This window comes from Aotus nancymaae, unplaced genomic scaffold (assembly GCF_030222135.1).
Source record: "Aotus nancymaae isolate 86718 unplaced genomic scaffold, 86718_ANA_hifiasm-v0.15.2.pri h1tg000106l, whole genome shotgun sequence".
NCBI lineage: Eukaryota > Metazoa > Chordata > Mammalia > Primates > Aotidae > Aotus > Aotus nancymaae.
In genome coordinates, this window is record NW_026988521.1 from 1,710,243 (window position 1) to 1,728,510 (window position 18,268).

General features: G+C 62.5%; 1 protein-coding gene across 1 annotated transcript in view; it reads left to right on the forward strand.

Moving 5' to 3' along the window:
• The window catches only part of MUC5B (mucin 5B, oligomeric mucus/gel-forming), a 41,032-nt gene that overhangs the window by 12,514 nt on the left and 10,250 nt on the right, over nucleotides 1-18,268 (forward strand). The window contains exons 24-35 of the mRNA XM_064370257.1: nucleotides 548-724; nucleotides 1,099-1,338; nucleotides 3,105-3,261; nucleotides 3,667-3,795; nucleotides 4,031-4,175; nucleotides 4,276-4,319; nucleotides 4,405-4,602; nucleotides 5,202-6,842; nucleotides 7,935-11,476; nucleotides 11,801-12,026; nucleotides 12,819-13,246; nucleotides 13,406-18,140. Coding sequence (XP_064226327.1) covers nucleotides 548-724; nucleotides 1,099-1,338; nucleotides 3,105-3,261; nucleotides 3,667-3,795; nucleotides 4,031-4,175; nucleotides 4,276-4,319; nucleotides 4,405-4,602; nucleotides 5,202-6,842; nucleotides 7,935-11,476; nucleotides 11,801-12,026; nucleotides 12,819-13,246; nucleotides 13,406-18,140 — 11,662 coding nt within the window. The remainder of the gene's footprint in view (nucleotides 1-547; nucleotides 725-1,098; nucleotides 1,339-3,104; nucleotides 3,262-3,666; nucleotides 3,796-4,030; nucleotides 4,176-4,275; nucleotides 4,320-4,404; nucleotides 4,603-5,201; nucleotides 6,843-7,934; nucleotides 11,477-11,800; nucleotides 12,027-12,818; nucleotides 13,247-13,405; nucleotides 18,141-18,268) is intronic.

Below are 18,268 nucleotides of genomic sequence, written 5' to 3' on the forward strand. Positions count from 1 at the left end.
TGTGGCCTCCCTCTGTGGCTGCGCCTCTCTTCTCTCGTTTTGGTTTTTTTCCTCTCTCTCCTGTCTCTTGTAAGAACACTGGTCATTGGATTTAGGGCCCCCCAGACAGTCCAGGATGTTCTCATTTCAAGATGCTTCCCTGAATTCCATCCGCAGAGATGCTTTCTCCCACTAAGGCTGCAGGCCGAGGTTCTGGGAGTTGGCATGTAAACAGACCTTTTCCGGAGCTACCATTCACCCTGCCACACCCAGAGACACCCGGTCCAGCATGGGGGGCCAGAGCTCCCAGGGGAGAAGGCAGAGCCGCCGCCAGGGTGCTCCCTGCAGATGGCAGGAGGGGCCGACCGTGGCCCCTGCTCCTCGCACTTCCTGCCGAGCCTCTTGCCGAACCTTCACTGAGGGTCTCACCGACCCAGTTCATCCCAAATGCCAGCTCCCTGTGCCACGTGCCCCTGCAGAGCCCTGCCCTGGGTGGGGATCCCGGCATCTCAGGCCCCACCCCGGGGACCACAGGGTGGGCTTCCAGCAGCGTCTGCCTCTCCTGCAGAGCTACGAGCTGATCCTCCAGGAGGGAACCTTTAAGGTGGTGGCCAGAGGGCCGGGCGGGGACACGCCCTACAGGATCCGCTACATGGGCATCTTCCTGGTCATCGAGACCCGCGGGATGGCCGTGTCCTGGGACCGGAAGACCAGCGTGTTCATCCGGCTGCAGCAGGACTACAAGGTGAGCTCGGGCCGTGGCTCCCAGGCCCTGTGGGACTACCTGGCAGCCACAGAAACCCTGGTGCCAGAGAGGGCCTGTGGGATCCTCTGAGCCTGGCTGGTGAGAACCCTGCCCTCTGGCCTCCACAGTGGGCCAAAGGTTTTATAGGGAAGCAGGTGCCACCCAGTGGCCCACCCAGGGATCCACCCAGGTACCCACCCAGGTACCCACCACACCCATCCCCTGCAAGTTTGCTGGGCACTGGCTGGCGAACCGGCTGTCCTCCCTCCATCTCCCGAGGGCTCTGGACCCCAGGCCGGGCTCCATGCCACCTCCCTTGGGTGCCGGTGGCCCCGGCTCCAGGGTCCCACTCACTGGGCACCTCTGCTCTGCAGGGCAGGGTCTGCGGCCTGTGCGGGAATTTCGACGGCAACGCCATCAACGACTTCACCACGCGGAGCCAGTCCGTGGTGGGGGACGCGCTGGAGTTCGGGAACAGCTGGAAGCTCTCCCCTTCCTGCCCGGACGCCCTGCTGCCCAAGGACCCCTGCACGGCCAACCCCTCCCGAAAGTCCTGGGCCCAGAAGCAGTGCAGCATCCTCCATGGCCCCACCTTCGCCGCCTGCCGCTCCCAGGTGGGGCTCTGCGCTTGGCAGACAGGGTGAAGTGGGGATGGCGACTGTCTCCTTCCCACTGAGAGCTGGGTCTTCTGGGCACATGCCAGGGCTCCAAGGAGGGTCTGACCGTTCTCCCAGGGCACGCGGTCCTGCACGGCAGGCCCCAAGTCTGGATCTCCCATCAGCCCAGCAGCTGCACTCCCTGCCCCTGGCACGAAGCCAACTCTGCTGTCTCCCAGTCACTCCCTTGGCCACAGCCTCAGTCACACCCAAAGGCTCCAGACACCCTCCTCATGATCCCCAGACCCGCCCAGTTCTCAGCGCAAACTGGAAGCCCAGCCCGGCTCCCCGCCCACCCAGGGAGGAATCAGACATCAGCCGTAAGCAGAGAATTCCAAAAAACAGTTTCCTGGCCAGTCGCAGTGGCTCATGCCTATAATCCCAGCACTTTGGGAAGCTGAGGTGGGTGGATCACCTGACGTCAGGAGTTCAAGACCAGCCTGGCCAACAAGACGAAACCCTACCTGTACTAAAAATACAAAAATTACCCGGGCATGGTGGCATGCCTGTAATCCCGGCTACTCAGGAGGCTGAGGCAGGAGAATCGCTTGAACCTGGGAAGTGGAGGTTGTAGTGAACTGAGATTGCACCACTGCACTCCAGCCAGGGCAAGAAGAGTGAAACTCCATCTCAAAACAAAAAAAAAACAAAAAGCAGCTTCCTGTCATTTTAAGGAAGACTTGAGTGCCCACATAGGCACACAGCATGTGGTTCAGGGTTGAGCTGAGGGGCTGGCGTAGGGGCCGCGGTGGGCACACTTGCTCATGGGAGGCCCTGGAGCACTCTCATATCAGCTGCCGCTTGTCCCTTTGAAAAGGAAGCTGGCATCTGGGCCCAGATTCAGATGGGGCCTGGGAGGGGTGTGGGCTCTTGCCTGGAGGAAGCAGGCAGCTCCTTGTGGTCAGGATGGGGCTAACAGCACGGCTCCCCCCGTGGCTGGTCTGGAAAGGAAGTGAGGCTGCACCAAGTCCCTGGGGCTGGAAGTCACCACTGCTTCCTTAGCACAGGTTCACTGGGTGCCTGGAAAAGCCTGGCAAGTTCTGGGCTCACCCCAGCCATCAGGGGACAAGACCTGCCCTCACAGAACTACCTTTGGGAGGAGGCAGCAGGGTGGCGGGCGCTGGGTGGTCAGATGCTCAGTCATGGAGAGCCCTGAGTGGGGGTGACCACAGAGTTGGGTCAGCTGTGGGGAAGGCCCCCAGCTGGAAAGGAGGCCTCTCTCTGCAGCAGAGAGAGGTGGGATCAAGAGCCGAGGGCGAGCAGAGGTGCTAGCTCCATGTGGGTTTGGAAACTGTAGGCCACATGACCAGACCCCCGTGATAAAAAGATCCAAAGGGCACATGTGAAGGTAAGCAGATGGGCAGGTGGACTGGTGGGCAGATGGGCAGGTACACAGGTGGGCAGACGGGCAGGTGCACAGGTGGGCAGATGCACAGGTGGGCAGATGGGCAGGTGCACTGGTGGGCAGATGGGCAGTGCACAGGTGGGCAAGGATACAGCTGGTCAAGGGCACAGGCAGGCTAGGGAGGTGGTACTGGGGCAGCTCCTATTTGGGGCAAGCTCTGAGGTACCCCAGGCCCCAAGAGTCATCGAGGTCAGAGACTTGCCATGAGGGGGTTGAAATGCAAATGGCTCCAGGGACTGGCCCTGGGCCAGCCGCCGCCTGGCCAGTGGGGTGTGGGAGGGACGTTGGCCTGACAGGTGCACCTTGGTCTCACTCCCAGGTTGACTCCACCAAGTACTACGAGGCCTGTGTGAGTGACGCGTGTGCCTGCGACTCGGGGGGCGACTGTGAGTGCTTCTGCACGGCTGTGGCTGCCTACGCCCAGGCCTGCCACGACGCCGGCCTGTGTGTGTCCTGGAGGACTCCGGACACCTGTCGTGAGTCGGGCTCTGTCCGTGGTGCTGAAGGGTGGAGCAGCCGGGCGGGGGAGGAGGTGCAGCAGCCTCCGTAGGGGCACTGACCTGGGCCTGAGCCGCACACAGACGCCCGACATGCATGTGGCTCCATGTGAGCGTGATGTCCCCATGCACAGAGGCAGACCTGCGCAAAACCACCAGACAGGCTGTCCCAGCACCAGACGGCTCCTGGGGGACGGGACAGGGATTCCAAGGGCAGGGCTGGGGAGTGGAGGGGAAGGTGAGGTACCACCTGCCTGACGCCCTGCACATCTGGGACAAGCCCAGGTCTGGCCCTGGGGACACCGGCCCCCGCGCCAGGCGGGACTGCCCTGCACACAGGAGGGCCGGTGGGTGCCTCCTTAGCCTCTGTCCTCTGTGCCCCAGCCCTGTTCTGTGACTTCTACAACCCACACGGGGGCTGTGAGTGGCACTACCAGCCCTGCGGGGCTCCATGCCTGAAAACCTGCCGGAACCCCAGCGGGCACTGCCTGGTGGACCTGCCAGGCCTAGAAGGTGAGGGGCAGCCTGTCCTGGATGAAGCCTCCTGTCTTTGGGTTTCTGAGTGTGCATGGGGGGGCTGGGGTTCCCCAGGGACGTGACATAGGCTCCCGTGAGCTGCACAGTGCAAGCCTCTAGGACAGGCCCCTGCTGGCTGGTGGGGGGGGCGGCTACTTCCGGCAGCACGGAGCCCCTGGTTCGAGAGGCTAAAGGACCCCAGTGAGTCTTTCCCTTGCCCTGCTGGCCCCAGGCTGCTACCCAACGTGCCCCCCCAGCCAGCCCTTCTTTAATGAGGACCAGATGAAGTGCGTAGCCCAGTGTGGCTGCTACGACAAGGACGGAAACTACTATGACGTGGGGGCCAGGGTCCCCACGGCGGAGAACTGCCAGAGCTGGTGAGGGAGTGGGGAGCAGGTGGGGCTGGGGGGCAGGGCTGGGGAGCAGGTCTCGCAGGCTGCCCCCCAGGCCCTCAGCTCACCTCTCCCCTGCCCACAGTAACTGCACGCCCAGCGGCATCCAGTGTGCCCACAGCCTTGAGGGTAAGGAAGGGTCGGGGTAGGGAGCGGTTGAGGCTGGGGCCCGGGGCTCAGAAGCACTGGATGACTCTGCTGGTCCCGTCCCCAGCCTGCACCTGCACCTATGAGGACAGGACCTATGGCTACCAGGACATCATCTACAACACCACTGATGGGCTTGGCGCCTGCCTGATTGCCATCTGCGGAAATAACAGCACCATTATCAGGAGAGCGGTGGCATGCCCGGGAACCCCGGCCACAACGCCGTTCACCTTCACCACTGCCTTGGTCCCTGGCTCCACAACAAGTAAGCCCTGCCCGGCTCTCCTGAGGCCTGGTCATGTCTGGGTGATGAGGAGGGACCCTCTGGACACCCAGTGCAGGTGCCCTGGATGATAGTAACGGTCAGGTCCCAACCACTGACCTGCCGGGCTGTCTGGGGGTGCACAGCCCCCAACACCCTGCGTGTCTCCAGGGGCTCCCCAGGAAGCCTCAGCACAATGATTGATGGGTGACCTTGAGAGGACAATAAAGCTTCCCCAGATCCACCCCAGCCCTCAGCACGGCCTTCCCCAGACTCTGCCCCAGCCCCCCCCACAGCCTCCCACAGACTCTGCCCCAGCCCTCATCACAGCCTCCCCCAGACTCTGCCCCAGCCCTCCCCATGGCCTTCCTCAGACTGCCCCAGCCCTCCCCACGGCCTTTCCCAGCTGGTGGGCTCCCTCAAAGCCAGGATGCCAGGGCCCAGTCCCTCATGCAGAAGTGGCCCTAACCAAGGCTGAGGCAGGCGCCTAGGGTCCCCAGTATCCCACAGGGGTGGGGCCAGGATCCTCTGGGGCCCCTCCTCCTTGTGAAGCCAGGACTGGAGGACGCTGAGCCAGGATCCCTCTCCCTTGCCTCTTGTAGGCCCAGCCCTCCCACTCTCCACCGTGTGTGTCCGTGAGGTCTGCCGCTGGTCCGACTGGTACAACGGGTACCGCCCGGAGCCCAGCCTGGGAGGTGGAGACTTCGAGACGTTTGAAAACCTGAGGCAGAGGGGGTTCCAGGTATGCCCCGAGCCAGCGGGCATCGAGTGCCGGGCGGAGCAGCTTCCTGACATGCCGCTGGAGAAGCTGGGTCAGCAGGTGGACTGTGACCGCACGCGGGGGCTGATGTGTGCCAACAGCCAGCAAAGCCCCCCGCTCTGCCATGACTATGAGCTGCGGGTTCTCTGCTGTGAATATGTGCCCTGTGGTGCCTCCCCAGCCCCAGGCACCAGCATCCAGCCCTCCCTCAGTGCCAGCACAGAGCCTGCCATGCCCACCCCCACCCAGACCACAGCGACTGAACAGACCACCCTGTGGGTGACACCAAGCGCCAGGTCGACGGTCACCAGCCCGGTCAGCAGCCCCCCGGCACCAGCCACCACCGCCTGCCAGCCCCGCTGTCACTGGACTGAGTGGTTTGATGAGGACTACCCCAAGTCTGAGGAGTTGGGGGGTGATGTTGAGTCCTACGATAACATAAGGGCCGCGGGAGGGCACCTATGCAAGCAGCCAGAGGACATCGAATGCCAGGCCGAGATCTTCCCCAACTGGACCCTGGCGCAGGTGGGGCAGAAGGTGCACTGTGACGTCCGCTTCGGTCTGGTGTGCAGGAACTGGGAGCAGGAGGGTGTGTTCAAGATGTGCTACAACTACAGAATCCGGGTCCTGTGCTGCAGCGCCAACCACTGCAGGGGACATGCCACAACCCCGCCACCCACCACAGAGCCAGAGACGGCCACCACCACCACCACCACCCTGATCTCAACGCTGCCACCTATGAGTAGCCCAGGAGAGACCAGGGCTCCCCCGTCCACCACCACAGCAGTCCCCACCCTCTCAGAAGGACAGACATCCCCTAGATACACCGGAACCCTTGTTACAGCCACCACGGGAGGCCCCACGGCTCCTGCAGGTTCCACAGAACCCTCGGTCCCATGGGTGGCCACATCTAGCTTTCCAACTCGCTCAGCCCTGCCAGGGACCACGAGAAGCTCGGGCACACAGGGCCCCTCGAAGCCCCCCATGCCGGCCCCAACGACAATGGCAACCTCCAGAGCTCGCCCGACAGGCACAGCCAGCACTGGCTCCAAAGAGCCACTGACCATCAGCCTGGTGCCAACATTCACGAGCCATCAGTCCACCACTCAGGCTGAGACCAGCACGCCCAGGTCAGAGACAACGATGCAGGGCCCCAACATTAAGGCCACCACCAGCCAGGGCATGACCCGATGTCAGCCGAAGTGTGAGTGGACAGAGTGGTTTGATGTGGACTTCCCAACCTCGGGGGTCACAGGCGGGGACATGGAAACCTTTGAAAACATCAGGACTGCTGGGGGCAAGATGTGCTGGGCACCAGAGCGCATAGAGTGCCGGGCGGAGAACTATCCCGAGGTGAGCATCGACCAGATCGGGCAGGTGCTGATCTGTAGCCTGGAGACTGGGTTGACCTGCAGGAACGAGGACCAGTCAGGCAGATTCAACATGTGCTTCAACTACAATGTGCGTGTGCTCTGCTGTGATGACTACAGCCACTGCCCCAGCACGGCCGCCCCCACACCCACCTCCTCCACACAGGCACCCAAACCCACCTCCACGGGGGTCACCATGGGGGCGACCACCCCCACAGCCACTACTTCCACAGCCACTGCTGCCACGGGGGCCACCACCCCCACAGCCACTGCCTCCACAACCACTGCTGCCACGGGGGCCACCACCCCCACGGCCACTGTCTCCAAAGCCACGGCCGCCACAGGGGCCACCACCCCCACAGCCACTGCTGCCACGGGGGCCACCACACCCATGGCCACTGCCTCCACATCCACTGCTACCATGGGGGCCACCACCCCCACAGCCACTGCCTCCACAGCCACTGCTGCCACAGGGGCCACCACCCCCACAGCCACTGCCTCCACAGCCACTGCTGCCACAGGGGCCACCACCCCAACAGCCACTACTCCCACAGTCACTGCTGCCACAGGGGCTACCACCCCCACAGCCACTGCCACCTGGAGCACCAGGTCACCAGCAGTAACAAGACCCTCAACTCCCGCCATCACTAAAACTGGCCCCACCTTCTCAAAGACCACAGAGAGGGTGTCCCTCCCCAGTCCCTCTGCCCCTCCAGCTTCCACGACCAACCTCCTCCCTACCAGGAGGCAGCAGACCTCCCAGGCTCTGACCACACCTACCAGTCCAGCTGTGACCAGCACCTCCACAACGTCCCGCATGGTGACCACCCCTGTGCACACGACCCTGAGGACTTCCAGCTCTGGGCACACCATAAGGACCATCCTGCCCTCCAGCTCCCCATCTCCCAGCACAGGCTGTGTGCCTCACTGCACCTGGACAGACTGGTTGGATGAGGATTATCCCAGCCCTGGCCCTGACGGTGGGGACTTCGAGACCTACTCCAACATCCGCACGGCCGGGGAAGCCATCTGTGAGCAGCCCCTGGGCCTCCAGTGCCGCGCCCAGGCCCAGCCTGATGTTCCCCTGTGGGAGCTGGGCCAGATCATGGAATGCAGCCTGGACTTCGGCCTGGTCTGCAGGAACCGTGAGCAGGTGGGGAAGTTCAAGATGTGTTTCAACTATGAAATCCGAGTGTTCTGCTGCAACTACAGCCATTGTCCCAGCACCACGGCCACCAGCTCCACAGCCACATCCTCCTCCACACGAGGGACCACCTGGATCCTCACAGAGCCAACCACTACAGCCACCATGACTGTGTCCACGGGCTCCACAACCACCCAGTCCTCTACTTTACAGACTGTCATAATTCCTACCATGGCCACCACAAAGGAGGCCACTGGCTCTGCAGCCACCCCCTCCTCCACCCCAGGGACTTCTCAGACCCCAAAAGTGTTTCCCACCAAAACCACTACTACAACAGCCACTGGCTCCATAGTCACGCCCTCCTCCAGCCCAGGGACAGCTCAGACCCCCAAAGTGTTGACCACAACAGTGGCAACCAGCTCCACGGCCAGGCCCTCCTCTGTCACAGGGACCACCTGGATCCTCACAGAGCCGACCACGACAGCCACTATGACCGTGTCCACTGGTTCTGCAGCCACCCCCTCCTCCACCCCAGGGACTCCTCAGACCCACAAAGTGTTGACTACCATAGCCACCACAACTGTGGCCACTGGACCCATGACCACTCTCTCCTCCAGCCCAGGGACTGCACACACCCTTCCAGTGCTGAACATCACCACCACATCCACAACCACCAGCTCAACAGTGGCCCTTTCCTCCATGCCGAGAACCACAAACACTCCTGCACTGCTGACCAACACCACCAAAACTGTGGCCACTGGCTCCAGGGCAACGCCTGCCACAACCCCACAGACTGCTGGTCCTCCCACGGCACTGACCACCATGGCGACCACGCTCATGGCCACTGGCTCCATCATCACCCCCTCCTCCACTCCAGGGACAACTCCCATCCCCCGAGTGCTGAACACCACGGCCACCACACCTGCAGCCAGAAGCACCCCAGCAACTCCCTCTTCTGCCCCAGGGACCACCCACACATCCCTAGTGCTGACCACCACGGCCACCACACATGGGCAATCCCTACCCCCCAGCAGTCCCAGCATGGTTCCTACCGCCTGGACTTCCATGGGCACCTCGGGGACCACCCACATCACAGAGTCCTCCACAGTAACTTCACATACCACAGCAGGACCCACCGGCATCACCACACACTCCACTCTGGCCGTGTCCAGTCCTCACCCTCACGGCAGGACCACTGAGCCACCCCCTTCTCCGGAGAAGACCACGCCGGGCCTCACCACAGCCACCTCCAGGACCACGGCCACATCCAGAGAGACCAGGACCTTGACCCTGCTGCCTAGCAGCCCCACATCGACCCCCACAACCCCGGTGGTGTCCACAGGCTGTGAGCCCCAGTGTGCCTGGTCAGAGTGGCTGGACTACAGCTACCCCATGCCAGGGCCATCAGGCGGGGACTTTGAGACCTACTCCAACATCCGTGCGGCTGGGGTGGCCGTCTGTGAGCAGCCACTGAGCCTCCAGTGCCGTGCCCAGGCCCAGCCTGAGGTTCCCCTGCGGGAGCTGGGCCAGGTCGTGGAATGCAGCCTGGACTTTGGCCTGGTCTGCAAGAACCATGAGCAGGTGGGGAAGTTCAAGATGTGTTTCAACTATGAAATCCGAGTGCTCTGCTGCAAATACAGCCATTGCCCCAGCACCACGGCCACCAGCTCCACGGCCACACCCTCCTTCACTCTGAGAACTGTGGTAATTCCTACCACAGTCACCAAGATTTCGGCCACCAGCCCAGTGGCAACAGCCTCCTCCAGTCCGCAGACCACCTGGATCCTTACAGAGCCAACCACTACAGCCACCGTGACGGTGTCCACGGGCTCCGCAGCCACCCCCTCCTCCACCACAGGGACTGCTCAGACCCCCATAGTGCTGACCACAGCAGCCACCACAACTGTGGCCACTGGATCCACAGCCACCCCCTCCTCCAGCCCAGGGACCACAGGCACCATTCCAGCACTTACCACCACAGCCACTACTGTGGCCACTGGCTCTCTGGCCACGCCATCCTCCACCCCATTTCCTACTAGTGTCACCACGACTGCAGCCACTGGCTCCACAGCCACCCCCTCCTTCACCCCAAAAACAGCTCACACCACCCAAGTGCTGACTACCATGGCCACAGCCTCCATGTCCACTGGTCTCACAGCCATCCCCTCCTCCAGCTCAGGGACTGCACCCACCCTTCCAGTGCTGACCACCACCAGCACACCCACGACCACTGGCTCCACGGTGACACCCTCCTCCCTCCCAGGGACCACCCAAACCCCTGCACTGCTGACCAACACCACCACAACTGTGGCCACTGGCTCCAGGGCAACACCCTCCACAACCTCACGGACTGCTGGTCCTCCCACAGCACTGACCACCACGGCCACGACGCTCATGGCCACTGGCTCCATCATCACCCCCTCCTCCACTCCAGGGACAACTCCCATCCCCCGAGTGCTGAACACCACGGCCACCACACCTGCAGCCAGAAGCACCCCAGCAACTCCCACTTCTGCCCCAGGGACCACCCACACATCCCTAGTGCTCACCACCATGGCCACCACACATGGGCGATCCCTGTCCCCCAGCAGTCCCAGCACGGTTCCTACGGCCTGGACGTCCATGGGCACCTCGGGGACCACCCATATCACAGAGTCCCCCACAGTAACTTCCCACACCACAGCAGGACCCACCGGCACCACCACACACTCTACTCTGGCCGTGTCCAGTCCTCATCCTCACAGCAGAACCACTGAGCCACCCCCTTCTCCAGGGAAGACCACGCCAGTTCTCACCACGGCCACCTCCAAGACCACTGCCACATCCACAGAGACCAGGACTTCGACCCTGCTGCCTGGCAGACCCACATCGACCCCCACAACCCAGGTGGTGTCCACGGGCTGTGAGCCCCAGTGTGCCTGGTCGGAGTGGCTGGACTACAGCTACCCCATGCCCGGGCCATCAGGCGGGGACATCGAGACCTACTCCAACATGCGTGCAGCCGGGGGAGCCGTCTGTGAGCAGCCGCTGCGCCTCCAGTGCCGCGCCCAGGCCCAGCCTGACATTCCCCTGCGGGAGCTGGGCCAAGTCGTGGAATGCAGCCTGGACTTCGGCCTGGTCTGCAGGAACCATGAGCAGGTAGGGAAGTTCAAGATGTGTTTCAACTATGAAATCCGAGTGTTCTGCTGCAACTACAGCCATTGCCCCAGCACCATGGCCACCAGCTCCACGGCCACACCTGCCTCCACTCTACCCTCTACCACGGTCACCAAGACTTTGGCCACCAGCTCCATGGCCATGGCCTCCTCCACTCCGCGGACCACCTGGATCGTAACAGAGCCAACCACTACAGCCATTGTGACGGTGTCCACAGGCTCCGCAGCCACCCCCTCCTCCACCACAGGGACTGCTCAGACACCCATAGTGCTGACCACAGCAGCCACCACAACTGTGGCCACTGGATCCACAGCCACCCCTTCCTCCACCCCGGGGACAGCTCAGACACCCATCGTGCTGACCATGACAGCCACCAAAACTGTGACCACTGGATCCACAGCCACCCCTTCTTCCAGCCCAGGGACCACAGGCACCATTCCAGCACTTATCACCACAGCCACTACTGTGGCCACTAGCTCCATGGCCACGCCCTCCTCCACCCCATTTCCTACTAGTGTCACCACGACGGCAGCCACTGGCTCCACAGCCACCCCCTCCTTCACCCCAAGAACACCTCACACTGCCAAAGTGCTGACTACCATGGCTACAGCCTCCATGCCCACTGGTTCCACAGCCATCCGCTCCTCCAGCCCAGGGACTGCACCCACTCTTCCAGTGCTGACCACCACCACCACACCCACAACCACTGGCTCCACAGTGACGCCCTCCTCCATCCCAGGGACCACCCAAACCCTTGGAGTGCTGACCAACACCACCACAACTGTGGCCACTGGCTCCAGGGCAACACCCTCCACAACCCCACAGACTGCTCTCCCTCCCACAGCACTGACCACCACGGCCACCACGCTCACGGCCACTGGCTCCATCATCACACCCTCCTCCACTCCAGGGACAACTCCCATCCCCCAAGTGTTGAACACCACGGCCATCACACCTGCAGCCAGAAGCACCCCAGCAACTCCCTCTTCTGCCCCAGGGACCACCCACACATCCCTAGTGCTGACCACCACGGCCACCACACATGGGCGATCACTGCCCCCCAGCAGTCACAGCACGGTTCCTACGGCCTGGACTTCCATGGGCACCTCGGGGACCACCCATATCACAGAGTCCTCCACGGTAACTTCACACGCCACAGCAGGACCCACCAGCACCACCACGCACTCCACTCTGGCCGTGTCCAGTCCTCATCCTCACAGCAGAACCACTGAGCCACCCCCTTCTCCGGGGAAGACCACGCCAGTCCTCACCACAGCCACCTCCAGGACCATGGCCACATCCACAGAGACCAGGACCTTGACCCTGCTGCCTGGCACACCCACATCGACCCCCACAACCCAGGTGGTGTCCACGGGCTGTGAGCCCCAGTGTGCCTGGTCAGAGTGGCTGGACTACAGCTACCCCATGCCGGGGCCATCCGGTGGGGACTTCGAGACCTACTCCAACATCCGTGCGGCTGGGGAACCCGTCTGTGAGCAGCCGCTGCGCCTCCAGTGCCGCTCCCAGGCCCAGCCTGATGTTCCCCTGCGGGAGCTGGGCCAGGTCGTGGAATGCCGCCTGGACTTCGGCCTGATCTGCAGGAACCGTGAGCAGGTGGGGAAGTTCAAGATGTGTTTCAACTATGAAATCCGAGTGTTCTGCTGCAAATACAGCCATTGCCCCAGCACCACGGCCATCAGCTCCACAGCCACACCCTCCTCCACTCTACCCTCTACCATGGTCACCAAGACTTTGGCCACCAGCTCCATGGCCATAGCCTCCACTCCGCGGACCACCTGGATCCTTACAGAGCCAACCACTACAGCTGCCGTGACGGTGTCCACAGGCTCCGCAGCCACCCCCTCCTCCACCACAGGGACTGCTCAGACACCCATAGTGCTGACCACAACAGCCACCACAACTGCGGCTACTGGATCCACAGCCACCCCCTCCTCCAGCCCAGGGATCACAGGCACCATTCCAGCACTTACCACCACAGCCACTACTGTGGCCACTGGCTCCCTGGCCACACCCTCCCCCACCCCATTTCCTACTAGTGTCACCACAACTGCAGTCACTGGCTCCACAGCCACCCCTTCCTCCACAGCCACCCCTTCCTCCACCCCGGGGACAGCTCAGACATCCATCTTGCTGACCACGACAGCCACCACAACTGTGGCCACTGGATCCACAGCCACCCCCTCCTCCAGCCCAGGGATCACAGGCACCATTCCAGCACTTACCACCACAGCCACTACTGTGGCCACTGGCTCCCTGGCCACGCCCTCCTCCACCCCATTTCCTACTAGTGTCACCACGACGACGGCAGTCACTGGCTCCACATCCACCCCCTCCTTCACCCCAAGAACACCTCACACTGCCAAAGAGCTAACTACCATGGCTACAGCCTCCACGTCCACTGGCCCCACAGCCACCCCCTCCTCCAGTCCAGGGACTGCACCCACCCTTCCAGTGCTGATCACCACCAGCACACCCACGACCACTGGCTCCACAGTGACACTCTCCTCCATCCCAGGGACCACCCAAACCCCTGGAGAGCTGACCAACACCACCACAACTGTGGCCACTGGCTCCAGGGCAACACCTTCCACAACCCCATGGACTGCTGGTCCTCCCACAGCACTGACTACCACAGCCACCACGCTCACGGCCACTGGCTCCATCATCACCCCATTGTCCACTCCAGGGACAACTCCCATCCCCCGAGTGCTGAACACCACGGCCACCACACCTGCAGCCAGAAGCACCCCAGCAACTCCCTCTTCTGTCCCAGGGACCACCCACACATCCCTAGTGCTCACCACCACGGCCACCACACATGGGCGATCCCTGTCCCCCAGCAGTCCCAGCACGGTTCCTACGGCCTGGACGTCCATGGGCACCTCGGGGACCACCCACATCACAGAGCCCTCCACGGTAACTTCACACACCACAGCACGACCCACCGGCACCACCACGCACTCCACTCTGGCCGTGTCCAGTCCTCACCCTCACAGCAGGACCACTGAGCCACCCCCTTCTCCGGGGAATTCCACGCCAGTCCTCACCACAGCCACCTCCAGGACCATGGCCACATCCACAGAGACCAGGACCTTGACCCTGCTGCCTGGCACACCCACATCGACCCCCACAACCCCGGTGGTGTCCACGGGCTGTGAGCCCCAGTGTGCCTGGTCAGAGTGGCTGGACTACAGCTACCCCATGCCGGGGCCATCCGGCGGGGACTTCGAGACCTACTCCAACATCCGTGCGGCCGGGGGACCCGTCTGTGAGCAGCCGCTGCACCTCCAGTGCCGCTCCCAGGCCCAGCCTGACGTTCCCCTGCGGGAGCTGGGCCAGGTCGTGGAATGCAGCCTGGACTTTGGCTTGGTCTGCAAGAACCGTGAGCAGGTGGGGAAGTTCAAGATGTGTTTCAACTATGAAATCCGAGTGTTCTGCTGCAAATACAGCCATTGCCCCAGCACCATGGCCACCAGCTCCACAGCCACACCCTCCTCCACTCTACCCTCTACCACGGTTACCAAGACTTTGGCCACCAGCTCCATGGCCACAGCCTCCACTCCGCGGACCTCCTGGAACCTTACAAAGCCAACCACTACAGCCACAGTGATGGTTTCCACAGGCTCCACAACCACCCCCTCCTCTACCACAGGGACTGCTCAGACCCCCATAGTGCTGACCACCACAGCCACCACAACTGCAGCTACTGGATCCACAGCCACCCCTTCCTCCACCCCGAGGACAGCTCAGACATCCATCTTGCTGACCACGACAACCATCACAACTGTGGCCACTGGATCCACAGCCGCCCCCTCTTCCAGCCCAGGGACCACAGGCACCATTCCAGCACTTACCACCACAGCCACTACTGTGGCCACTGGCTCTCTGGCCACGCCCTCCTCCACCCCATTTCCTACTAGTGTCACCAGGACGACGGCAGCCACTGGCTCCACAGCCACCCCCTCCTTCACCCCAAAAACAGCTCACACCACCCAAGTGCTGACTACCATGGCCACAGCCTCCATGTCCACTGGTCTCACAGCCATCCCCTCCTCCAGCTCAGGGACTGCACCCACCCTTCCAGTGCTGACCACCACCAGCACACCCACGACCACTGGCTCCACGGTGACACCCTCCTCCCTCCCAGGGACCACCCAAACCCCTGCACTGCTGACCAACACCACCACAACTGTGGCCACTGGCTCCAGGGCAACACCCTCCACAACCCCACGGACTGCTGGTCCTCCCACAGCACTGACCACCACGGCCACGACGCTCATGGCCACTGGCTCCATCATCACCCCCTCCTCCACTCCAGGGACAACTCCCATCCCCCGAGTGCTGAACACCACGGCCACCACACCTGCAGCCAGAAGCACCCCAGCAACTCCCACTTCTGCCCCAGGGACCACCCACACATCCCTAGTGCTCACCACCATGGCCACCACACATGGGCGATCCCTGTCCCCCAGCAGTCCCAGCACGGTTCCTATGACCTGGACTTCCATGGGCACCTCGGGGACCACCCATATCACAGAGTCCCCCACAGTAACTTCCCACACCACAGCAGGACCCACCGGCACCACCACACACTCTACTCTGGCCGTGTCCAGTCCTCATCCTCACAGCAGAATCACTGAGCCACCCCCTTCTCCAGGGAAGACCACGCCAGTTCTCACCATGGCCACCTCCAAGACCACTGCCACATCCACAGAGACCAGGACTTCGACCCTGCTGCCTGGCAGTCCCACATCGACCCCCACAACCCAGGTGGTGTCCACAGGCTGTGAGCCCCAGTGTGCCTGGTCAGAGTGGCTGGACTACAGCTACCCCATGCTGGGGTCGTCTGGTGGGGACTTCGAGACCTACTCCAACATCCGTGCGGCCGGGGGAGCCATCTGTGAGCAGCCGCTGCGCCTCCAGTGCCGCGCCCAGGCCCAGCCTGACGTTCCCCTGCGGGAGCTGGGCCAGGTCGTGGAATGCAGCCTGGACTTCGGCCTGGTCTGCAGGAACCGTGAGCAGGTGGGGAAGTTCAAGATGTGTTTCAACTATGAAATCCGAGTGTTCTGCTGCAAATACAGCCATTGCCCCAGCACCATGGCCACCAGCTCCACGGCCACACCTGCCTCCACTCTACCCTCTACCATGGTCACCAAGACTTTGGCCACCAGCTCCATGGCCACAGCCTCCACTCCGCGGACCACCTGGATCGTAACAGAGCCAACCACTACAGCCACTGTGATGGTGTCCACGGGCTCCACAGCCACCCCCTCCTCCACCACAGGGACTGCTCAGACCCCCATAGTGCTGACCACTACAGCCACCACAACTGCGGCTACTGGATCCACAGCCACCCCCTCCTCCAGCCCAGGGATCACAGGCACCATTCCAGCACTTACCACCACAGCCACTACTGTGGCCACTGGCTCCCTGGCCACACCCTCCCCCACCCCATTTCCTACTAGTGTCACCACAACTGCAGTCACTGGCTCCACAGCCACCCCTTCCTCCACCCCGGGGACAGCTCAGACATCCATCTTGCTGACCACGACAGCCACCACAACTGTGGCCACTGGATCCACAGCCACCCCCTCCTCCAGCCCAGGGATCACAGGCACCATTCCAGCACTTACCACCACAGCCACTACTGTGGCCACTGGTTCCCTGGCCACACCCTCCTCCACCCCGTTTCCTACTAGTGTCACCACGGCTGCAGCCACTGGCTCCACAGCCAACCCCTCCTTCACCCCAAAAACAGCTCACACCACCCAAGTGCTGACTACCATGGCCACAGTCTCCATGCCCACTGGCCCCACAGCCACCCCCTCCTCCAGCCCAGGAACTGCACCCACCCTTCCAGGGCTGATCACCACCACCTCACCCACGACCACTGGCTCCACAGTGACACTCTCCTCCATCCCAGGGACCACCCAAACCCCTGGAGAGCTGACCAACACCACCACAACTGTGGCCACTGGCTCCAGGGCAACACCCTCCACAACCCCACAGACTGCTGGTCCTCCCACAGCACTGACCACCACGGCCACCACGCTCACGGCCACTGGCTCCATCATCACCCCCTCCTCCACTCCAGGGACAACTACCATCCCCCGAGTGCTGAACACCACGGCCATCACACCTGCAGCCAGAAGCACCCCAGCAACTCCCTCTTCTGTCCCAGGGACCACCCACACACCCCCAGTGCTGACCACCATAGCCACCATGGCTGTGGCCACCAGCTCCACGGCCACTCCCTCCTCCACTCCAGGGACCACCCGCAACCTCATAGAGCCAACCACTACAACCACCATGACCATATCCACGGGCTCCACAACCACCCTGTCGTCCACTTTAGGGACTGTGGTAATTCCTACTACAGCCACCACAATGACGGCCACTGGCTCTTCAGCCATCCCCTCCTCTATCCCAGGGACTGCTCAGACCCCCAATGTGTTTCCCACCACAACCACTACTACTCCAGCCACTGGTGCCATAGCGACGCCCTCCTCCAGCCCAGGGACTGCTCAGTCCCCCAAAGTGTTGACCACGACATTGGCCACCAGCTCCATGGCCACACCCTCCTCCATCACGGGGACCACCTGGATCCTTACAGAGCCGACCACTACAGCCACCATTATTTCTTCCATGGGCTCCACAACCACCTTGTCTTCCACTTCAGGGACTGTGGTAATTCCTACCACAGCCACCACGACTGCGGCCACTGGCTCCAAAACCACTCTCTCCTCCAGCCCAGGGACTACAAGCACCATTTCAGTGCTGACCACCACAGCCACCACAAACATCGCCACCAGATCCATGGCCACCCCCTCCTCCACTGTGGGGACAGTTCACACCCCCAAAGTGCTGACCGAAACAGCCACCATGCCCACAGCCACCAGCTCCACAGTGCCCAGCTCATCTGCCCTCAGGACCATCCGAACCCCCACAGTGCTCCCCAGCAGCCTGCCCACCTTCAATGTGACCACTGCATCCACCTCGGTCCTCACCACCCTCATGCCCACTGGCTTCCCCAGCACCCCCTTCTCGACTCCATGCTTCTGTAGGGCATTTGGACAGCTCTTCTCACCTGGTGAGTCTATGTGGATGATGCCCCTGTGCCCTTTCCCCCATGCCATACCAACCTGGGTCTGCCTTTCCGGGAGCCAGTTGCTCTCTCCCTGCCAGCCACACTCTGTCCTCACCAGCCTCACTCACTCT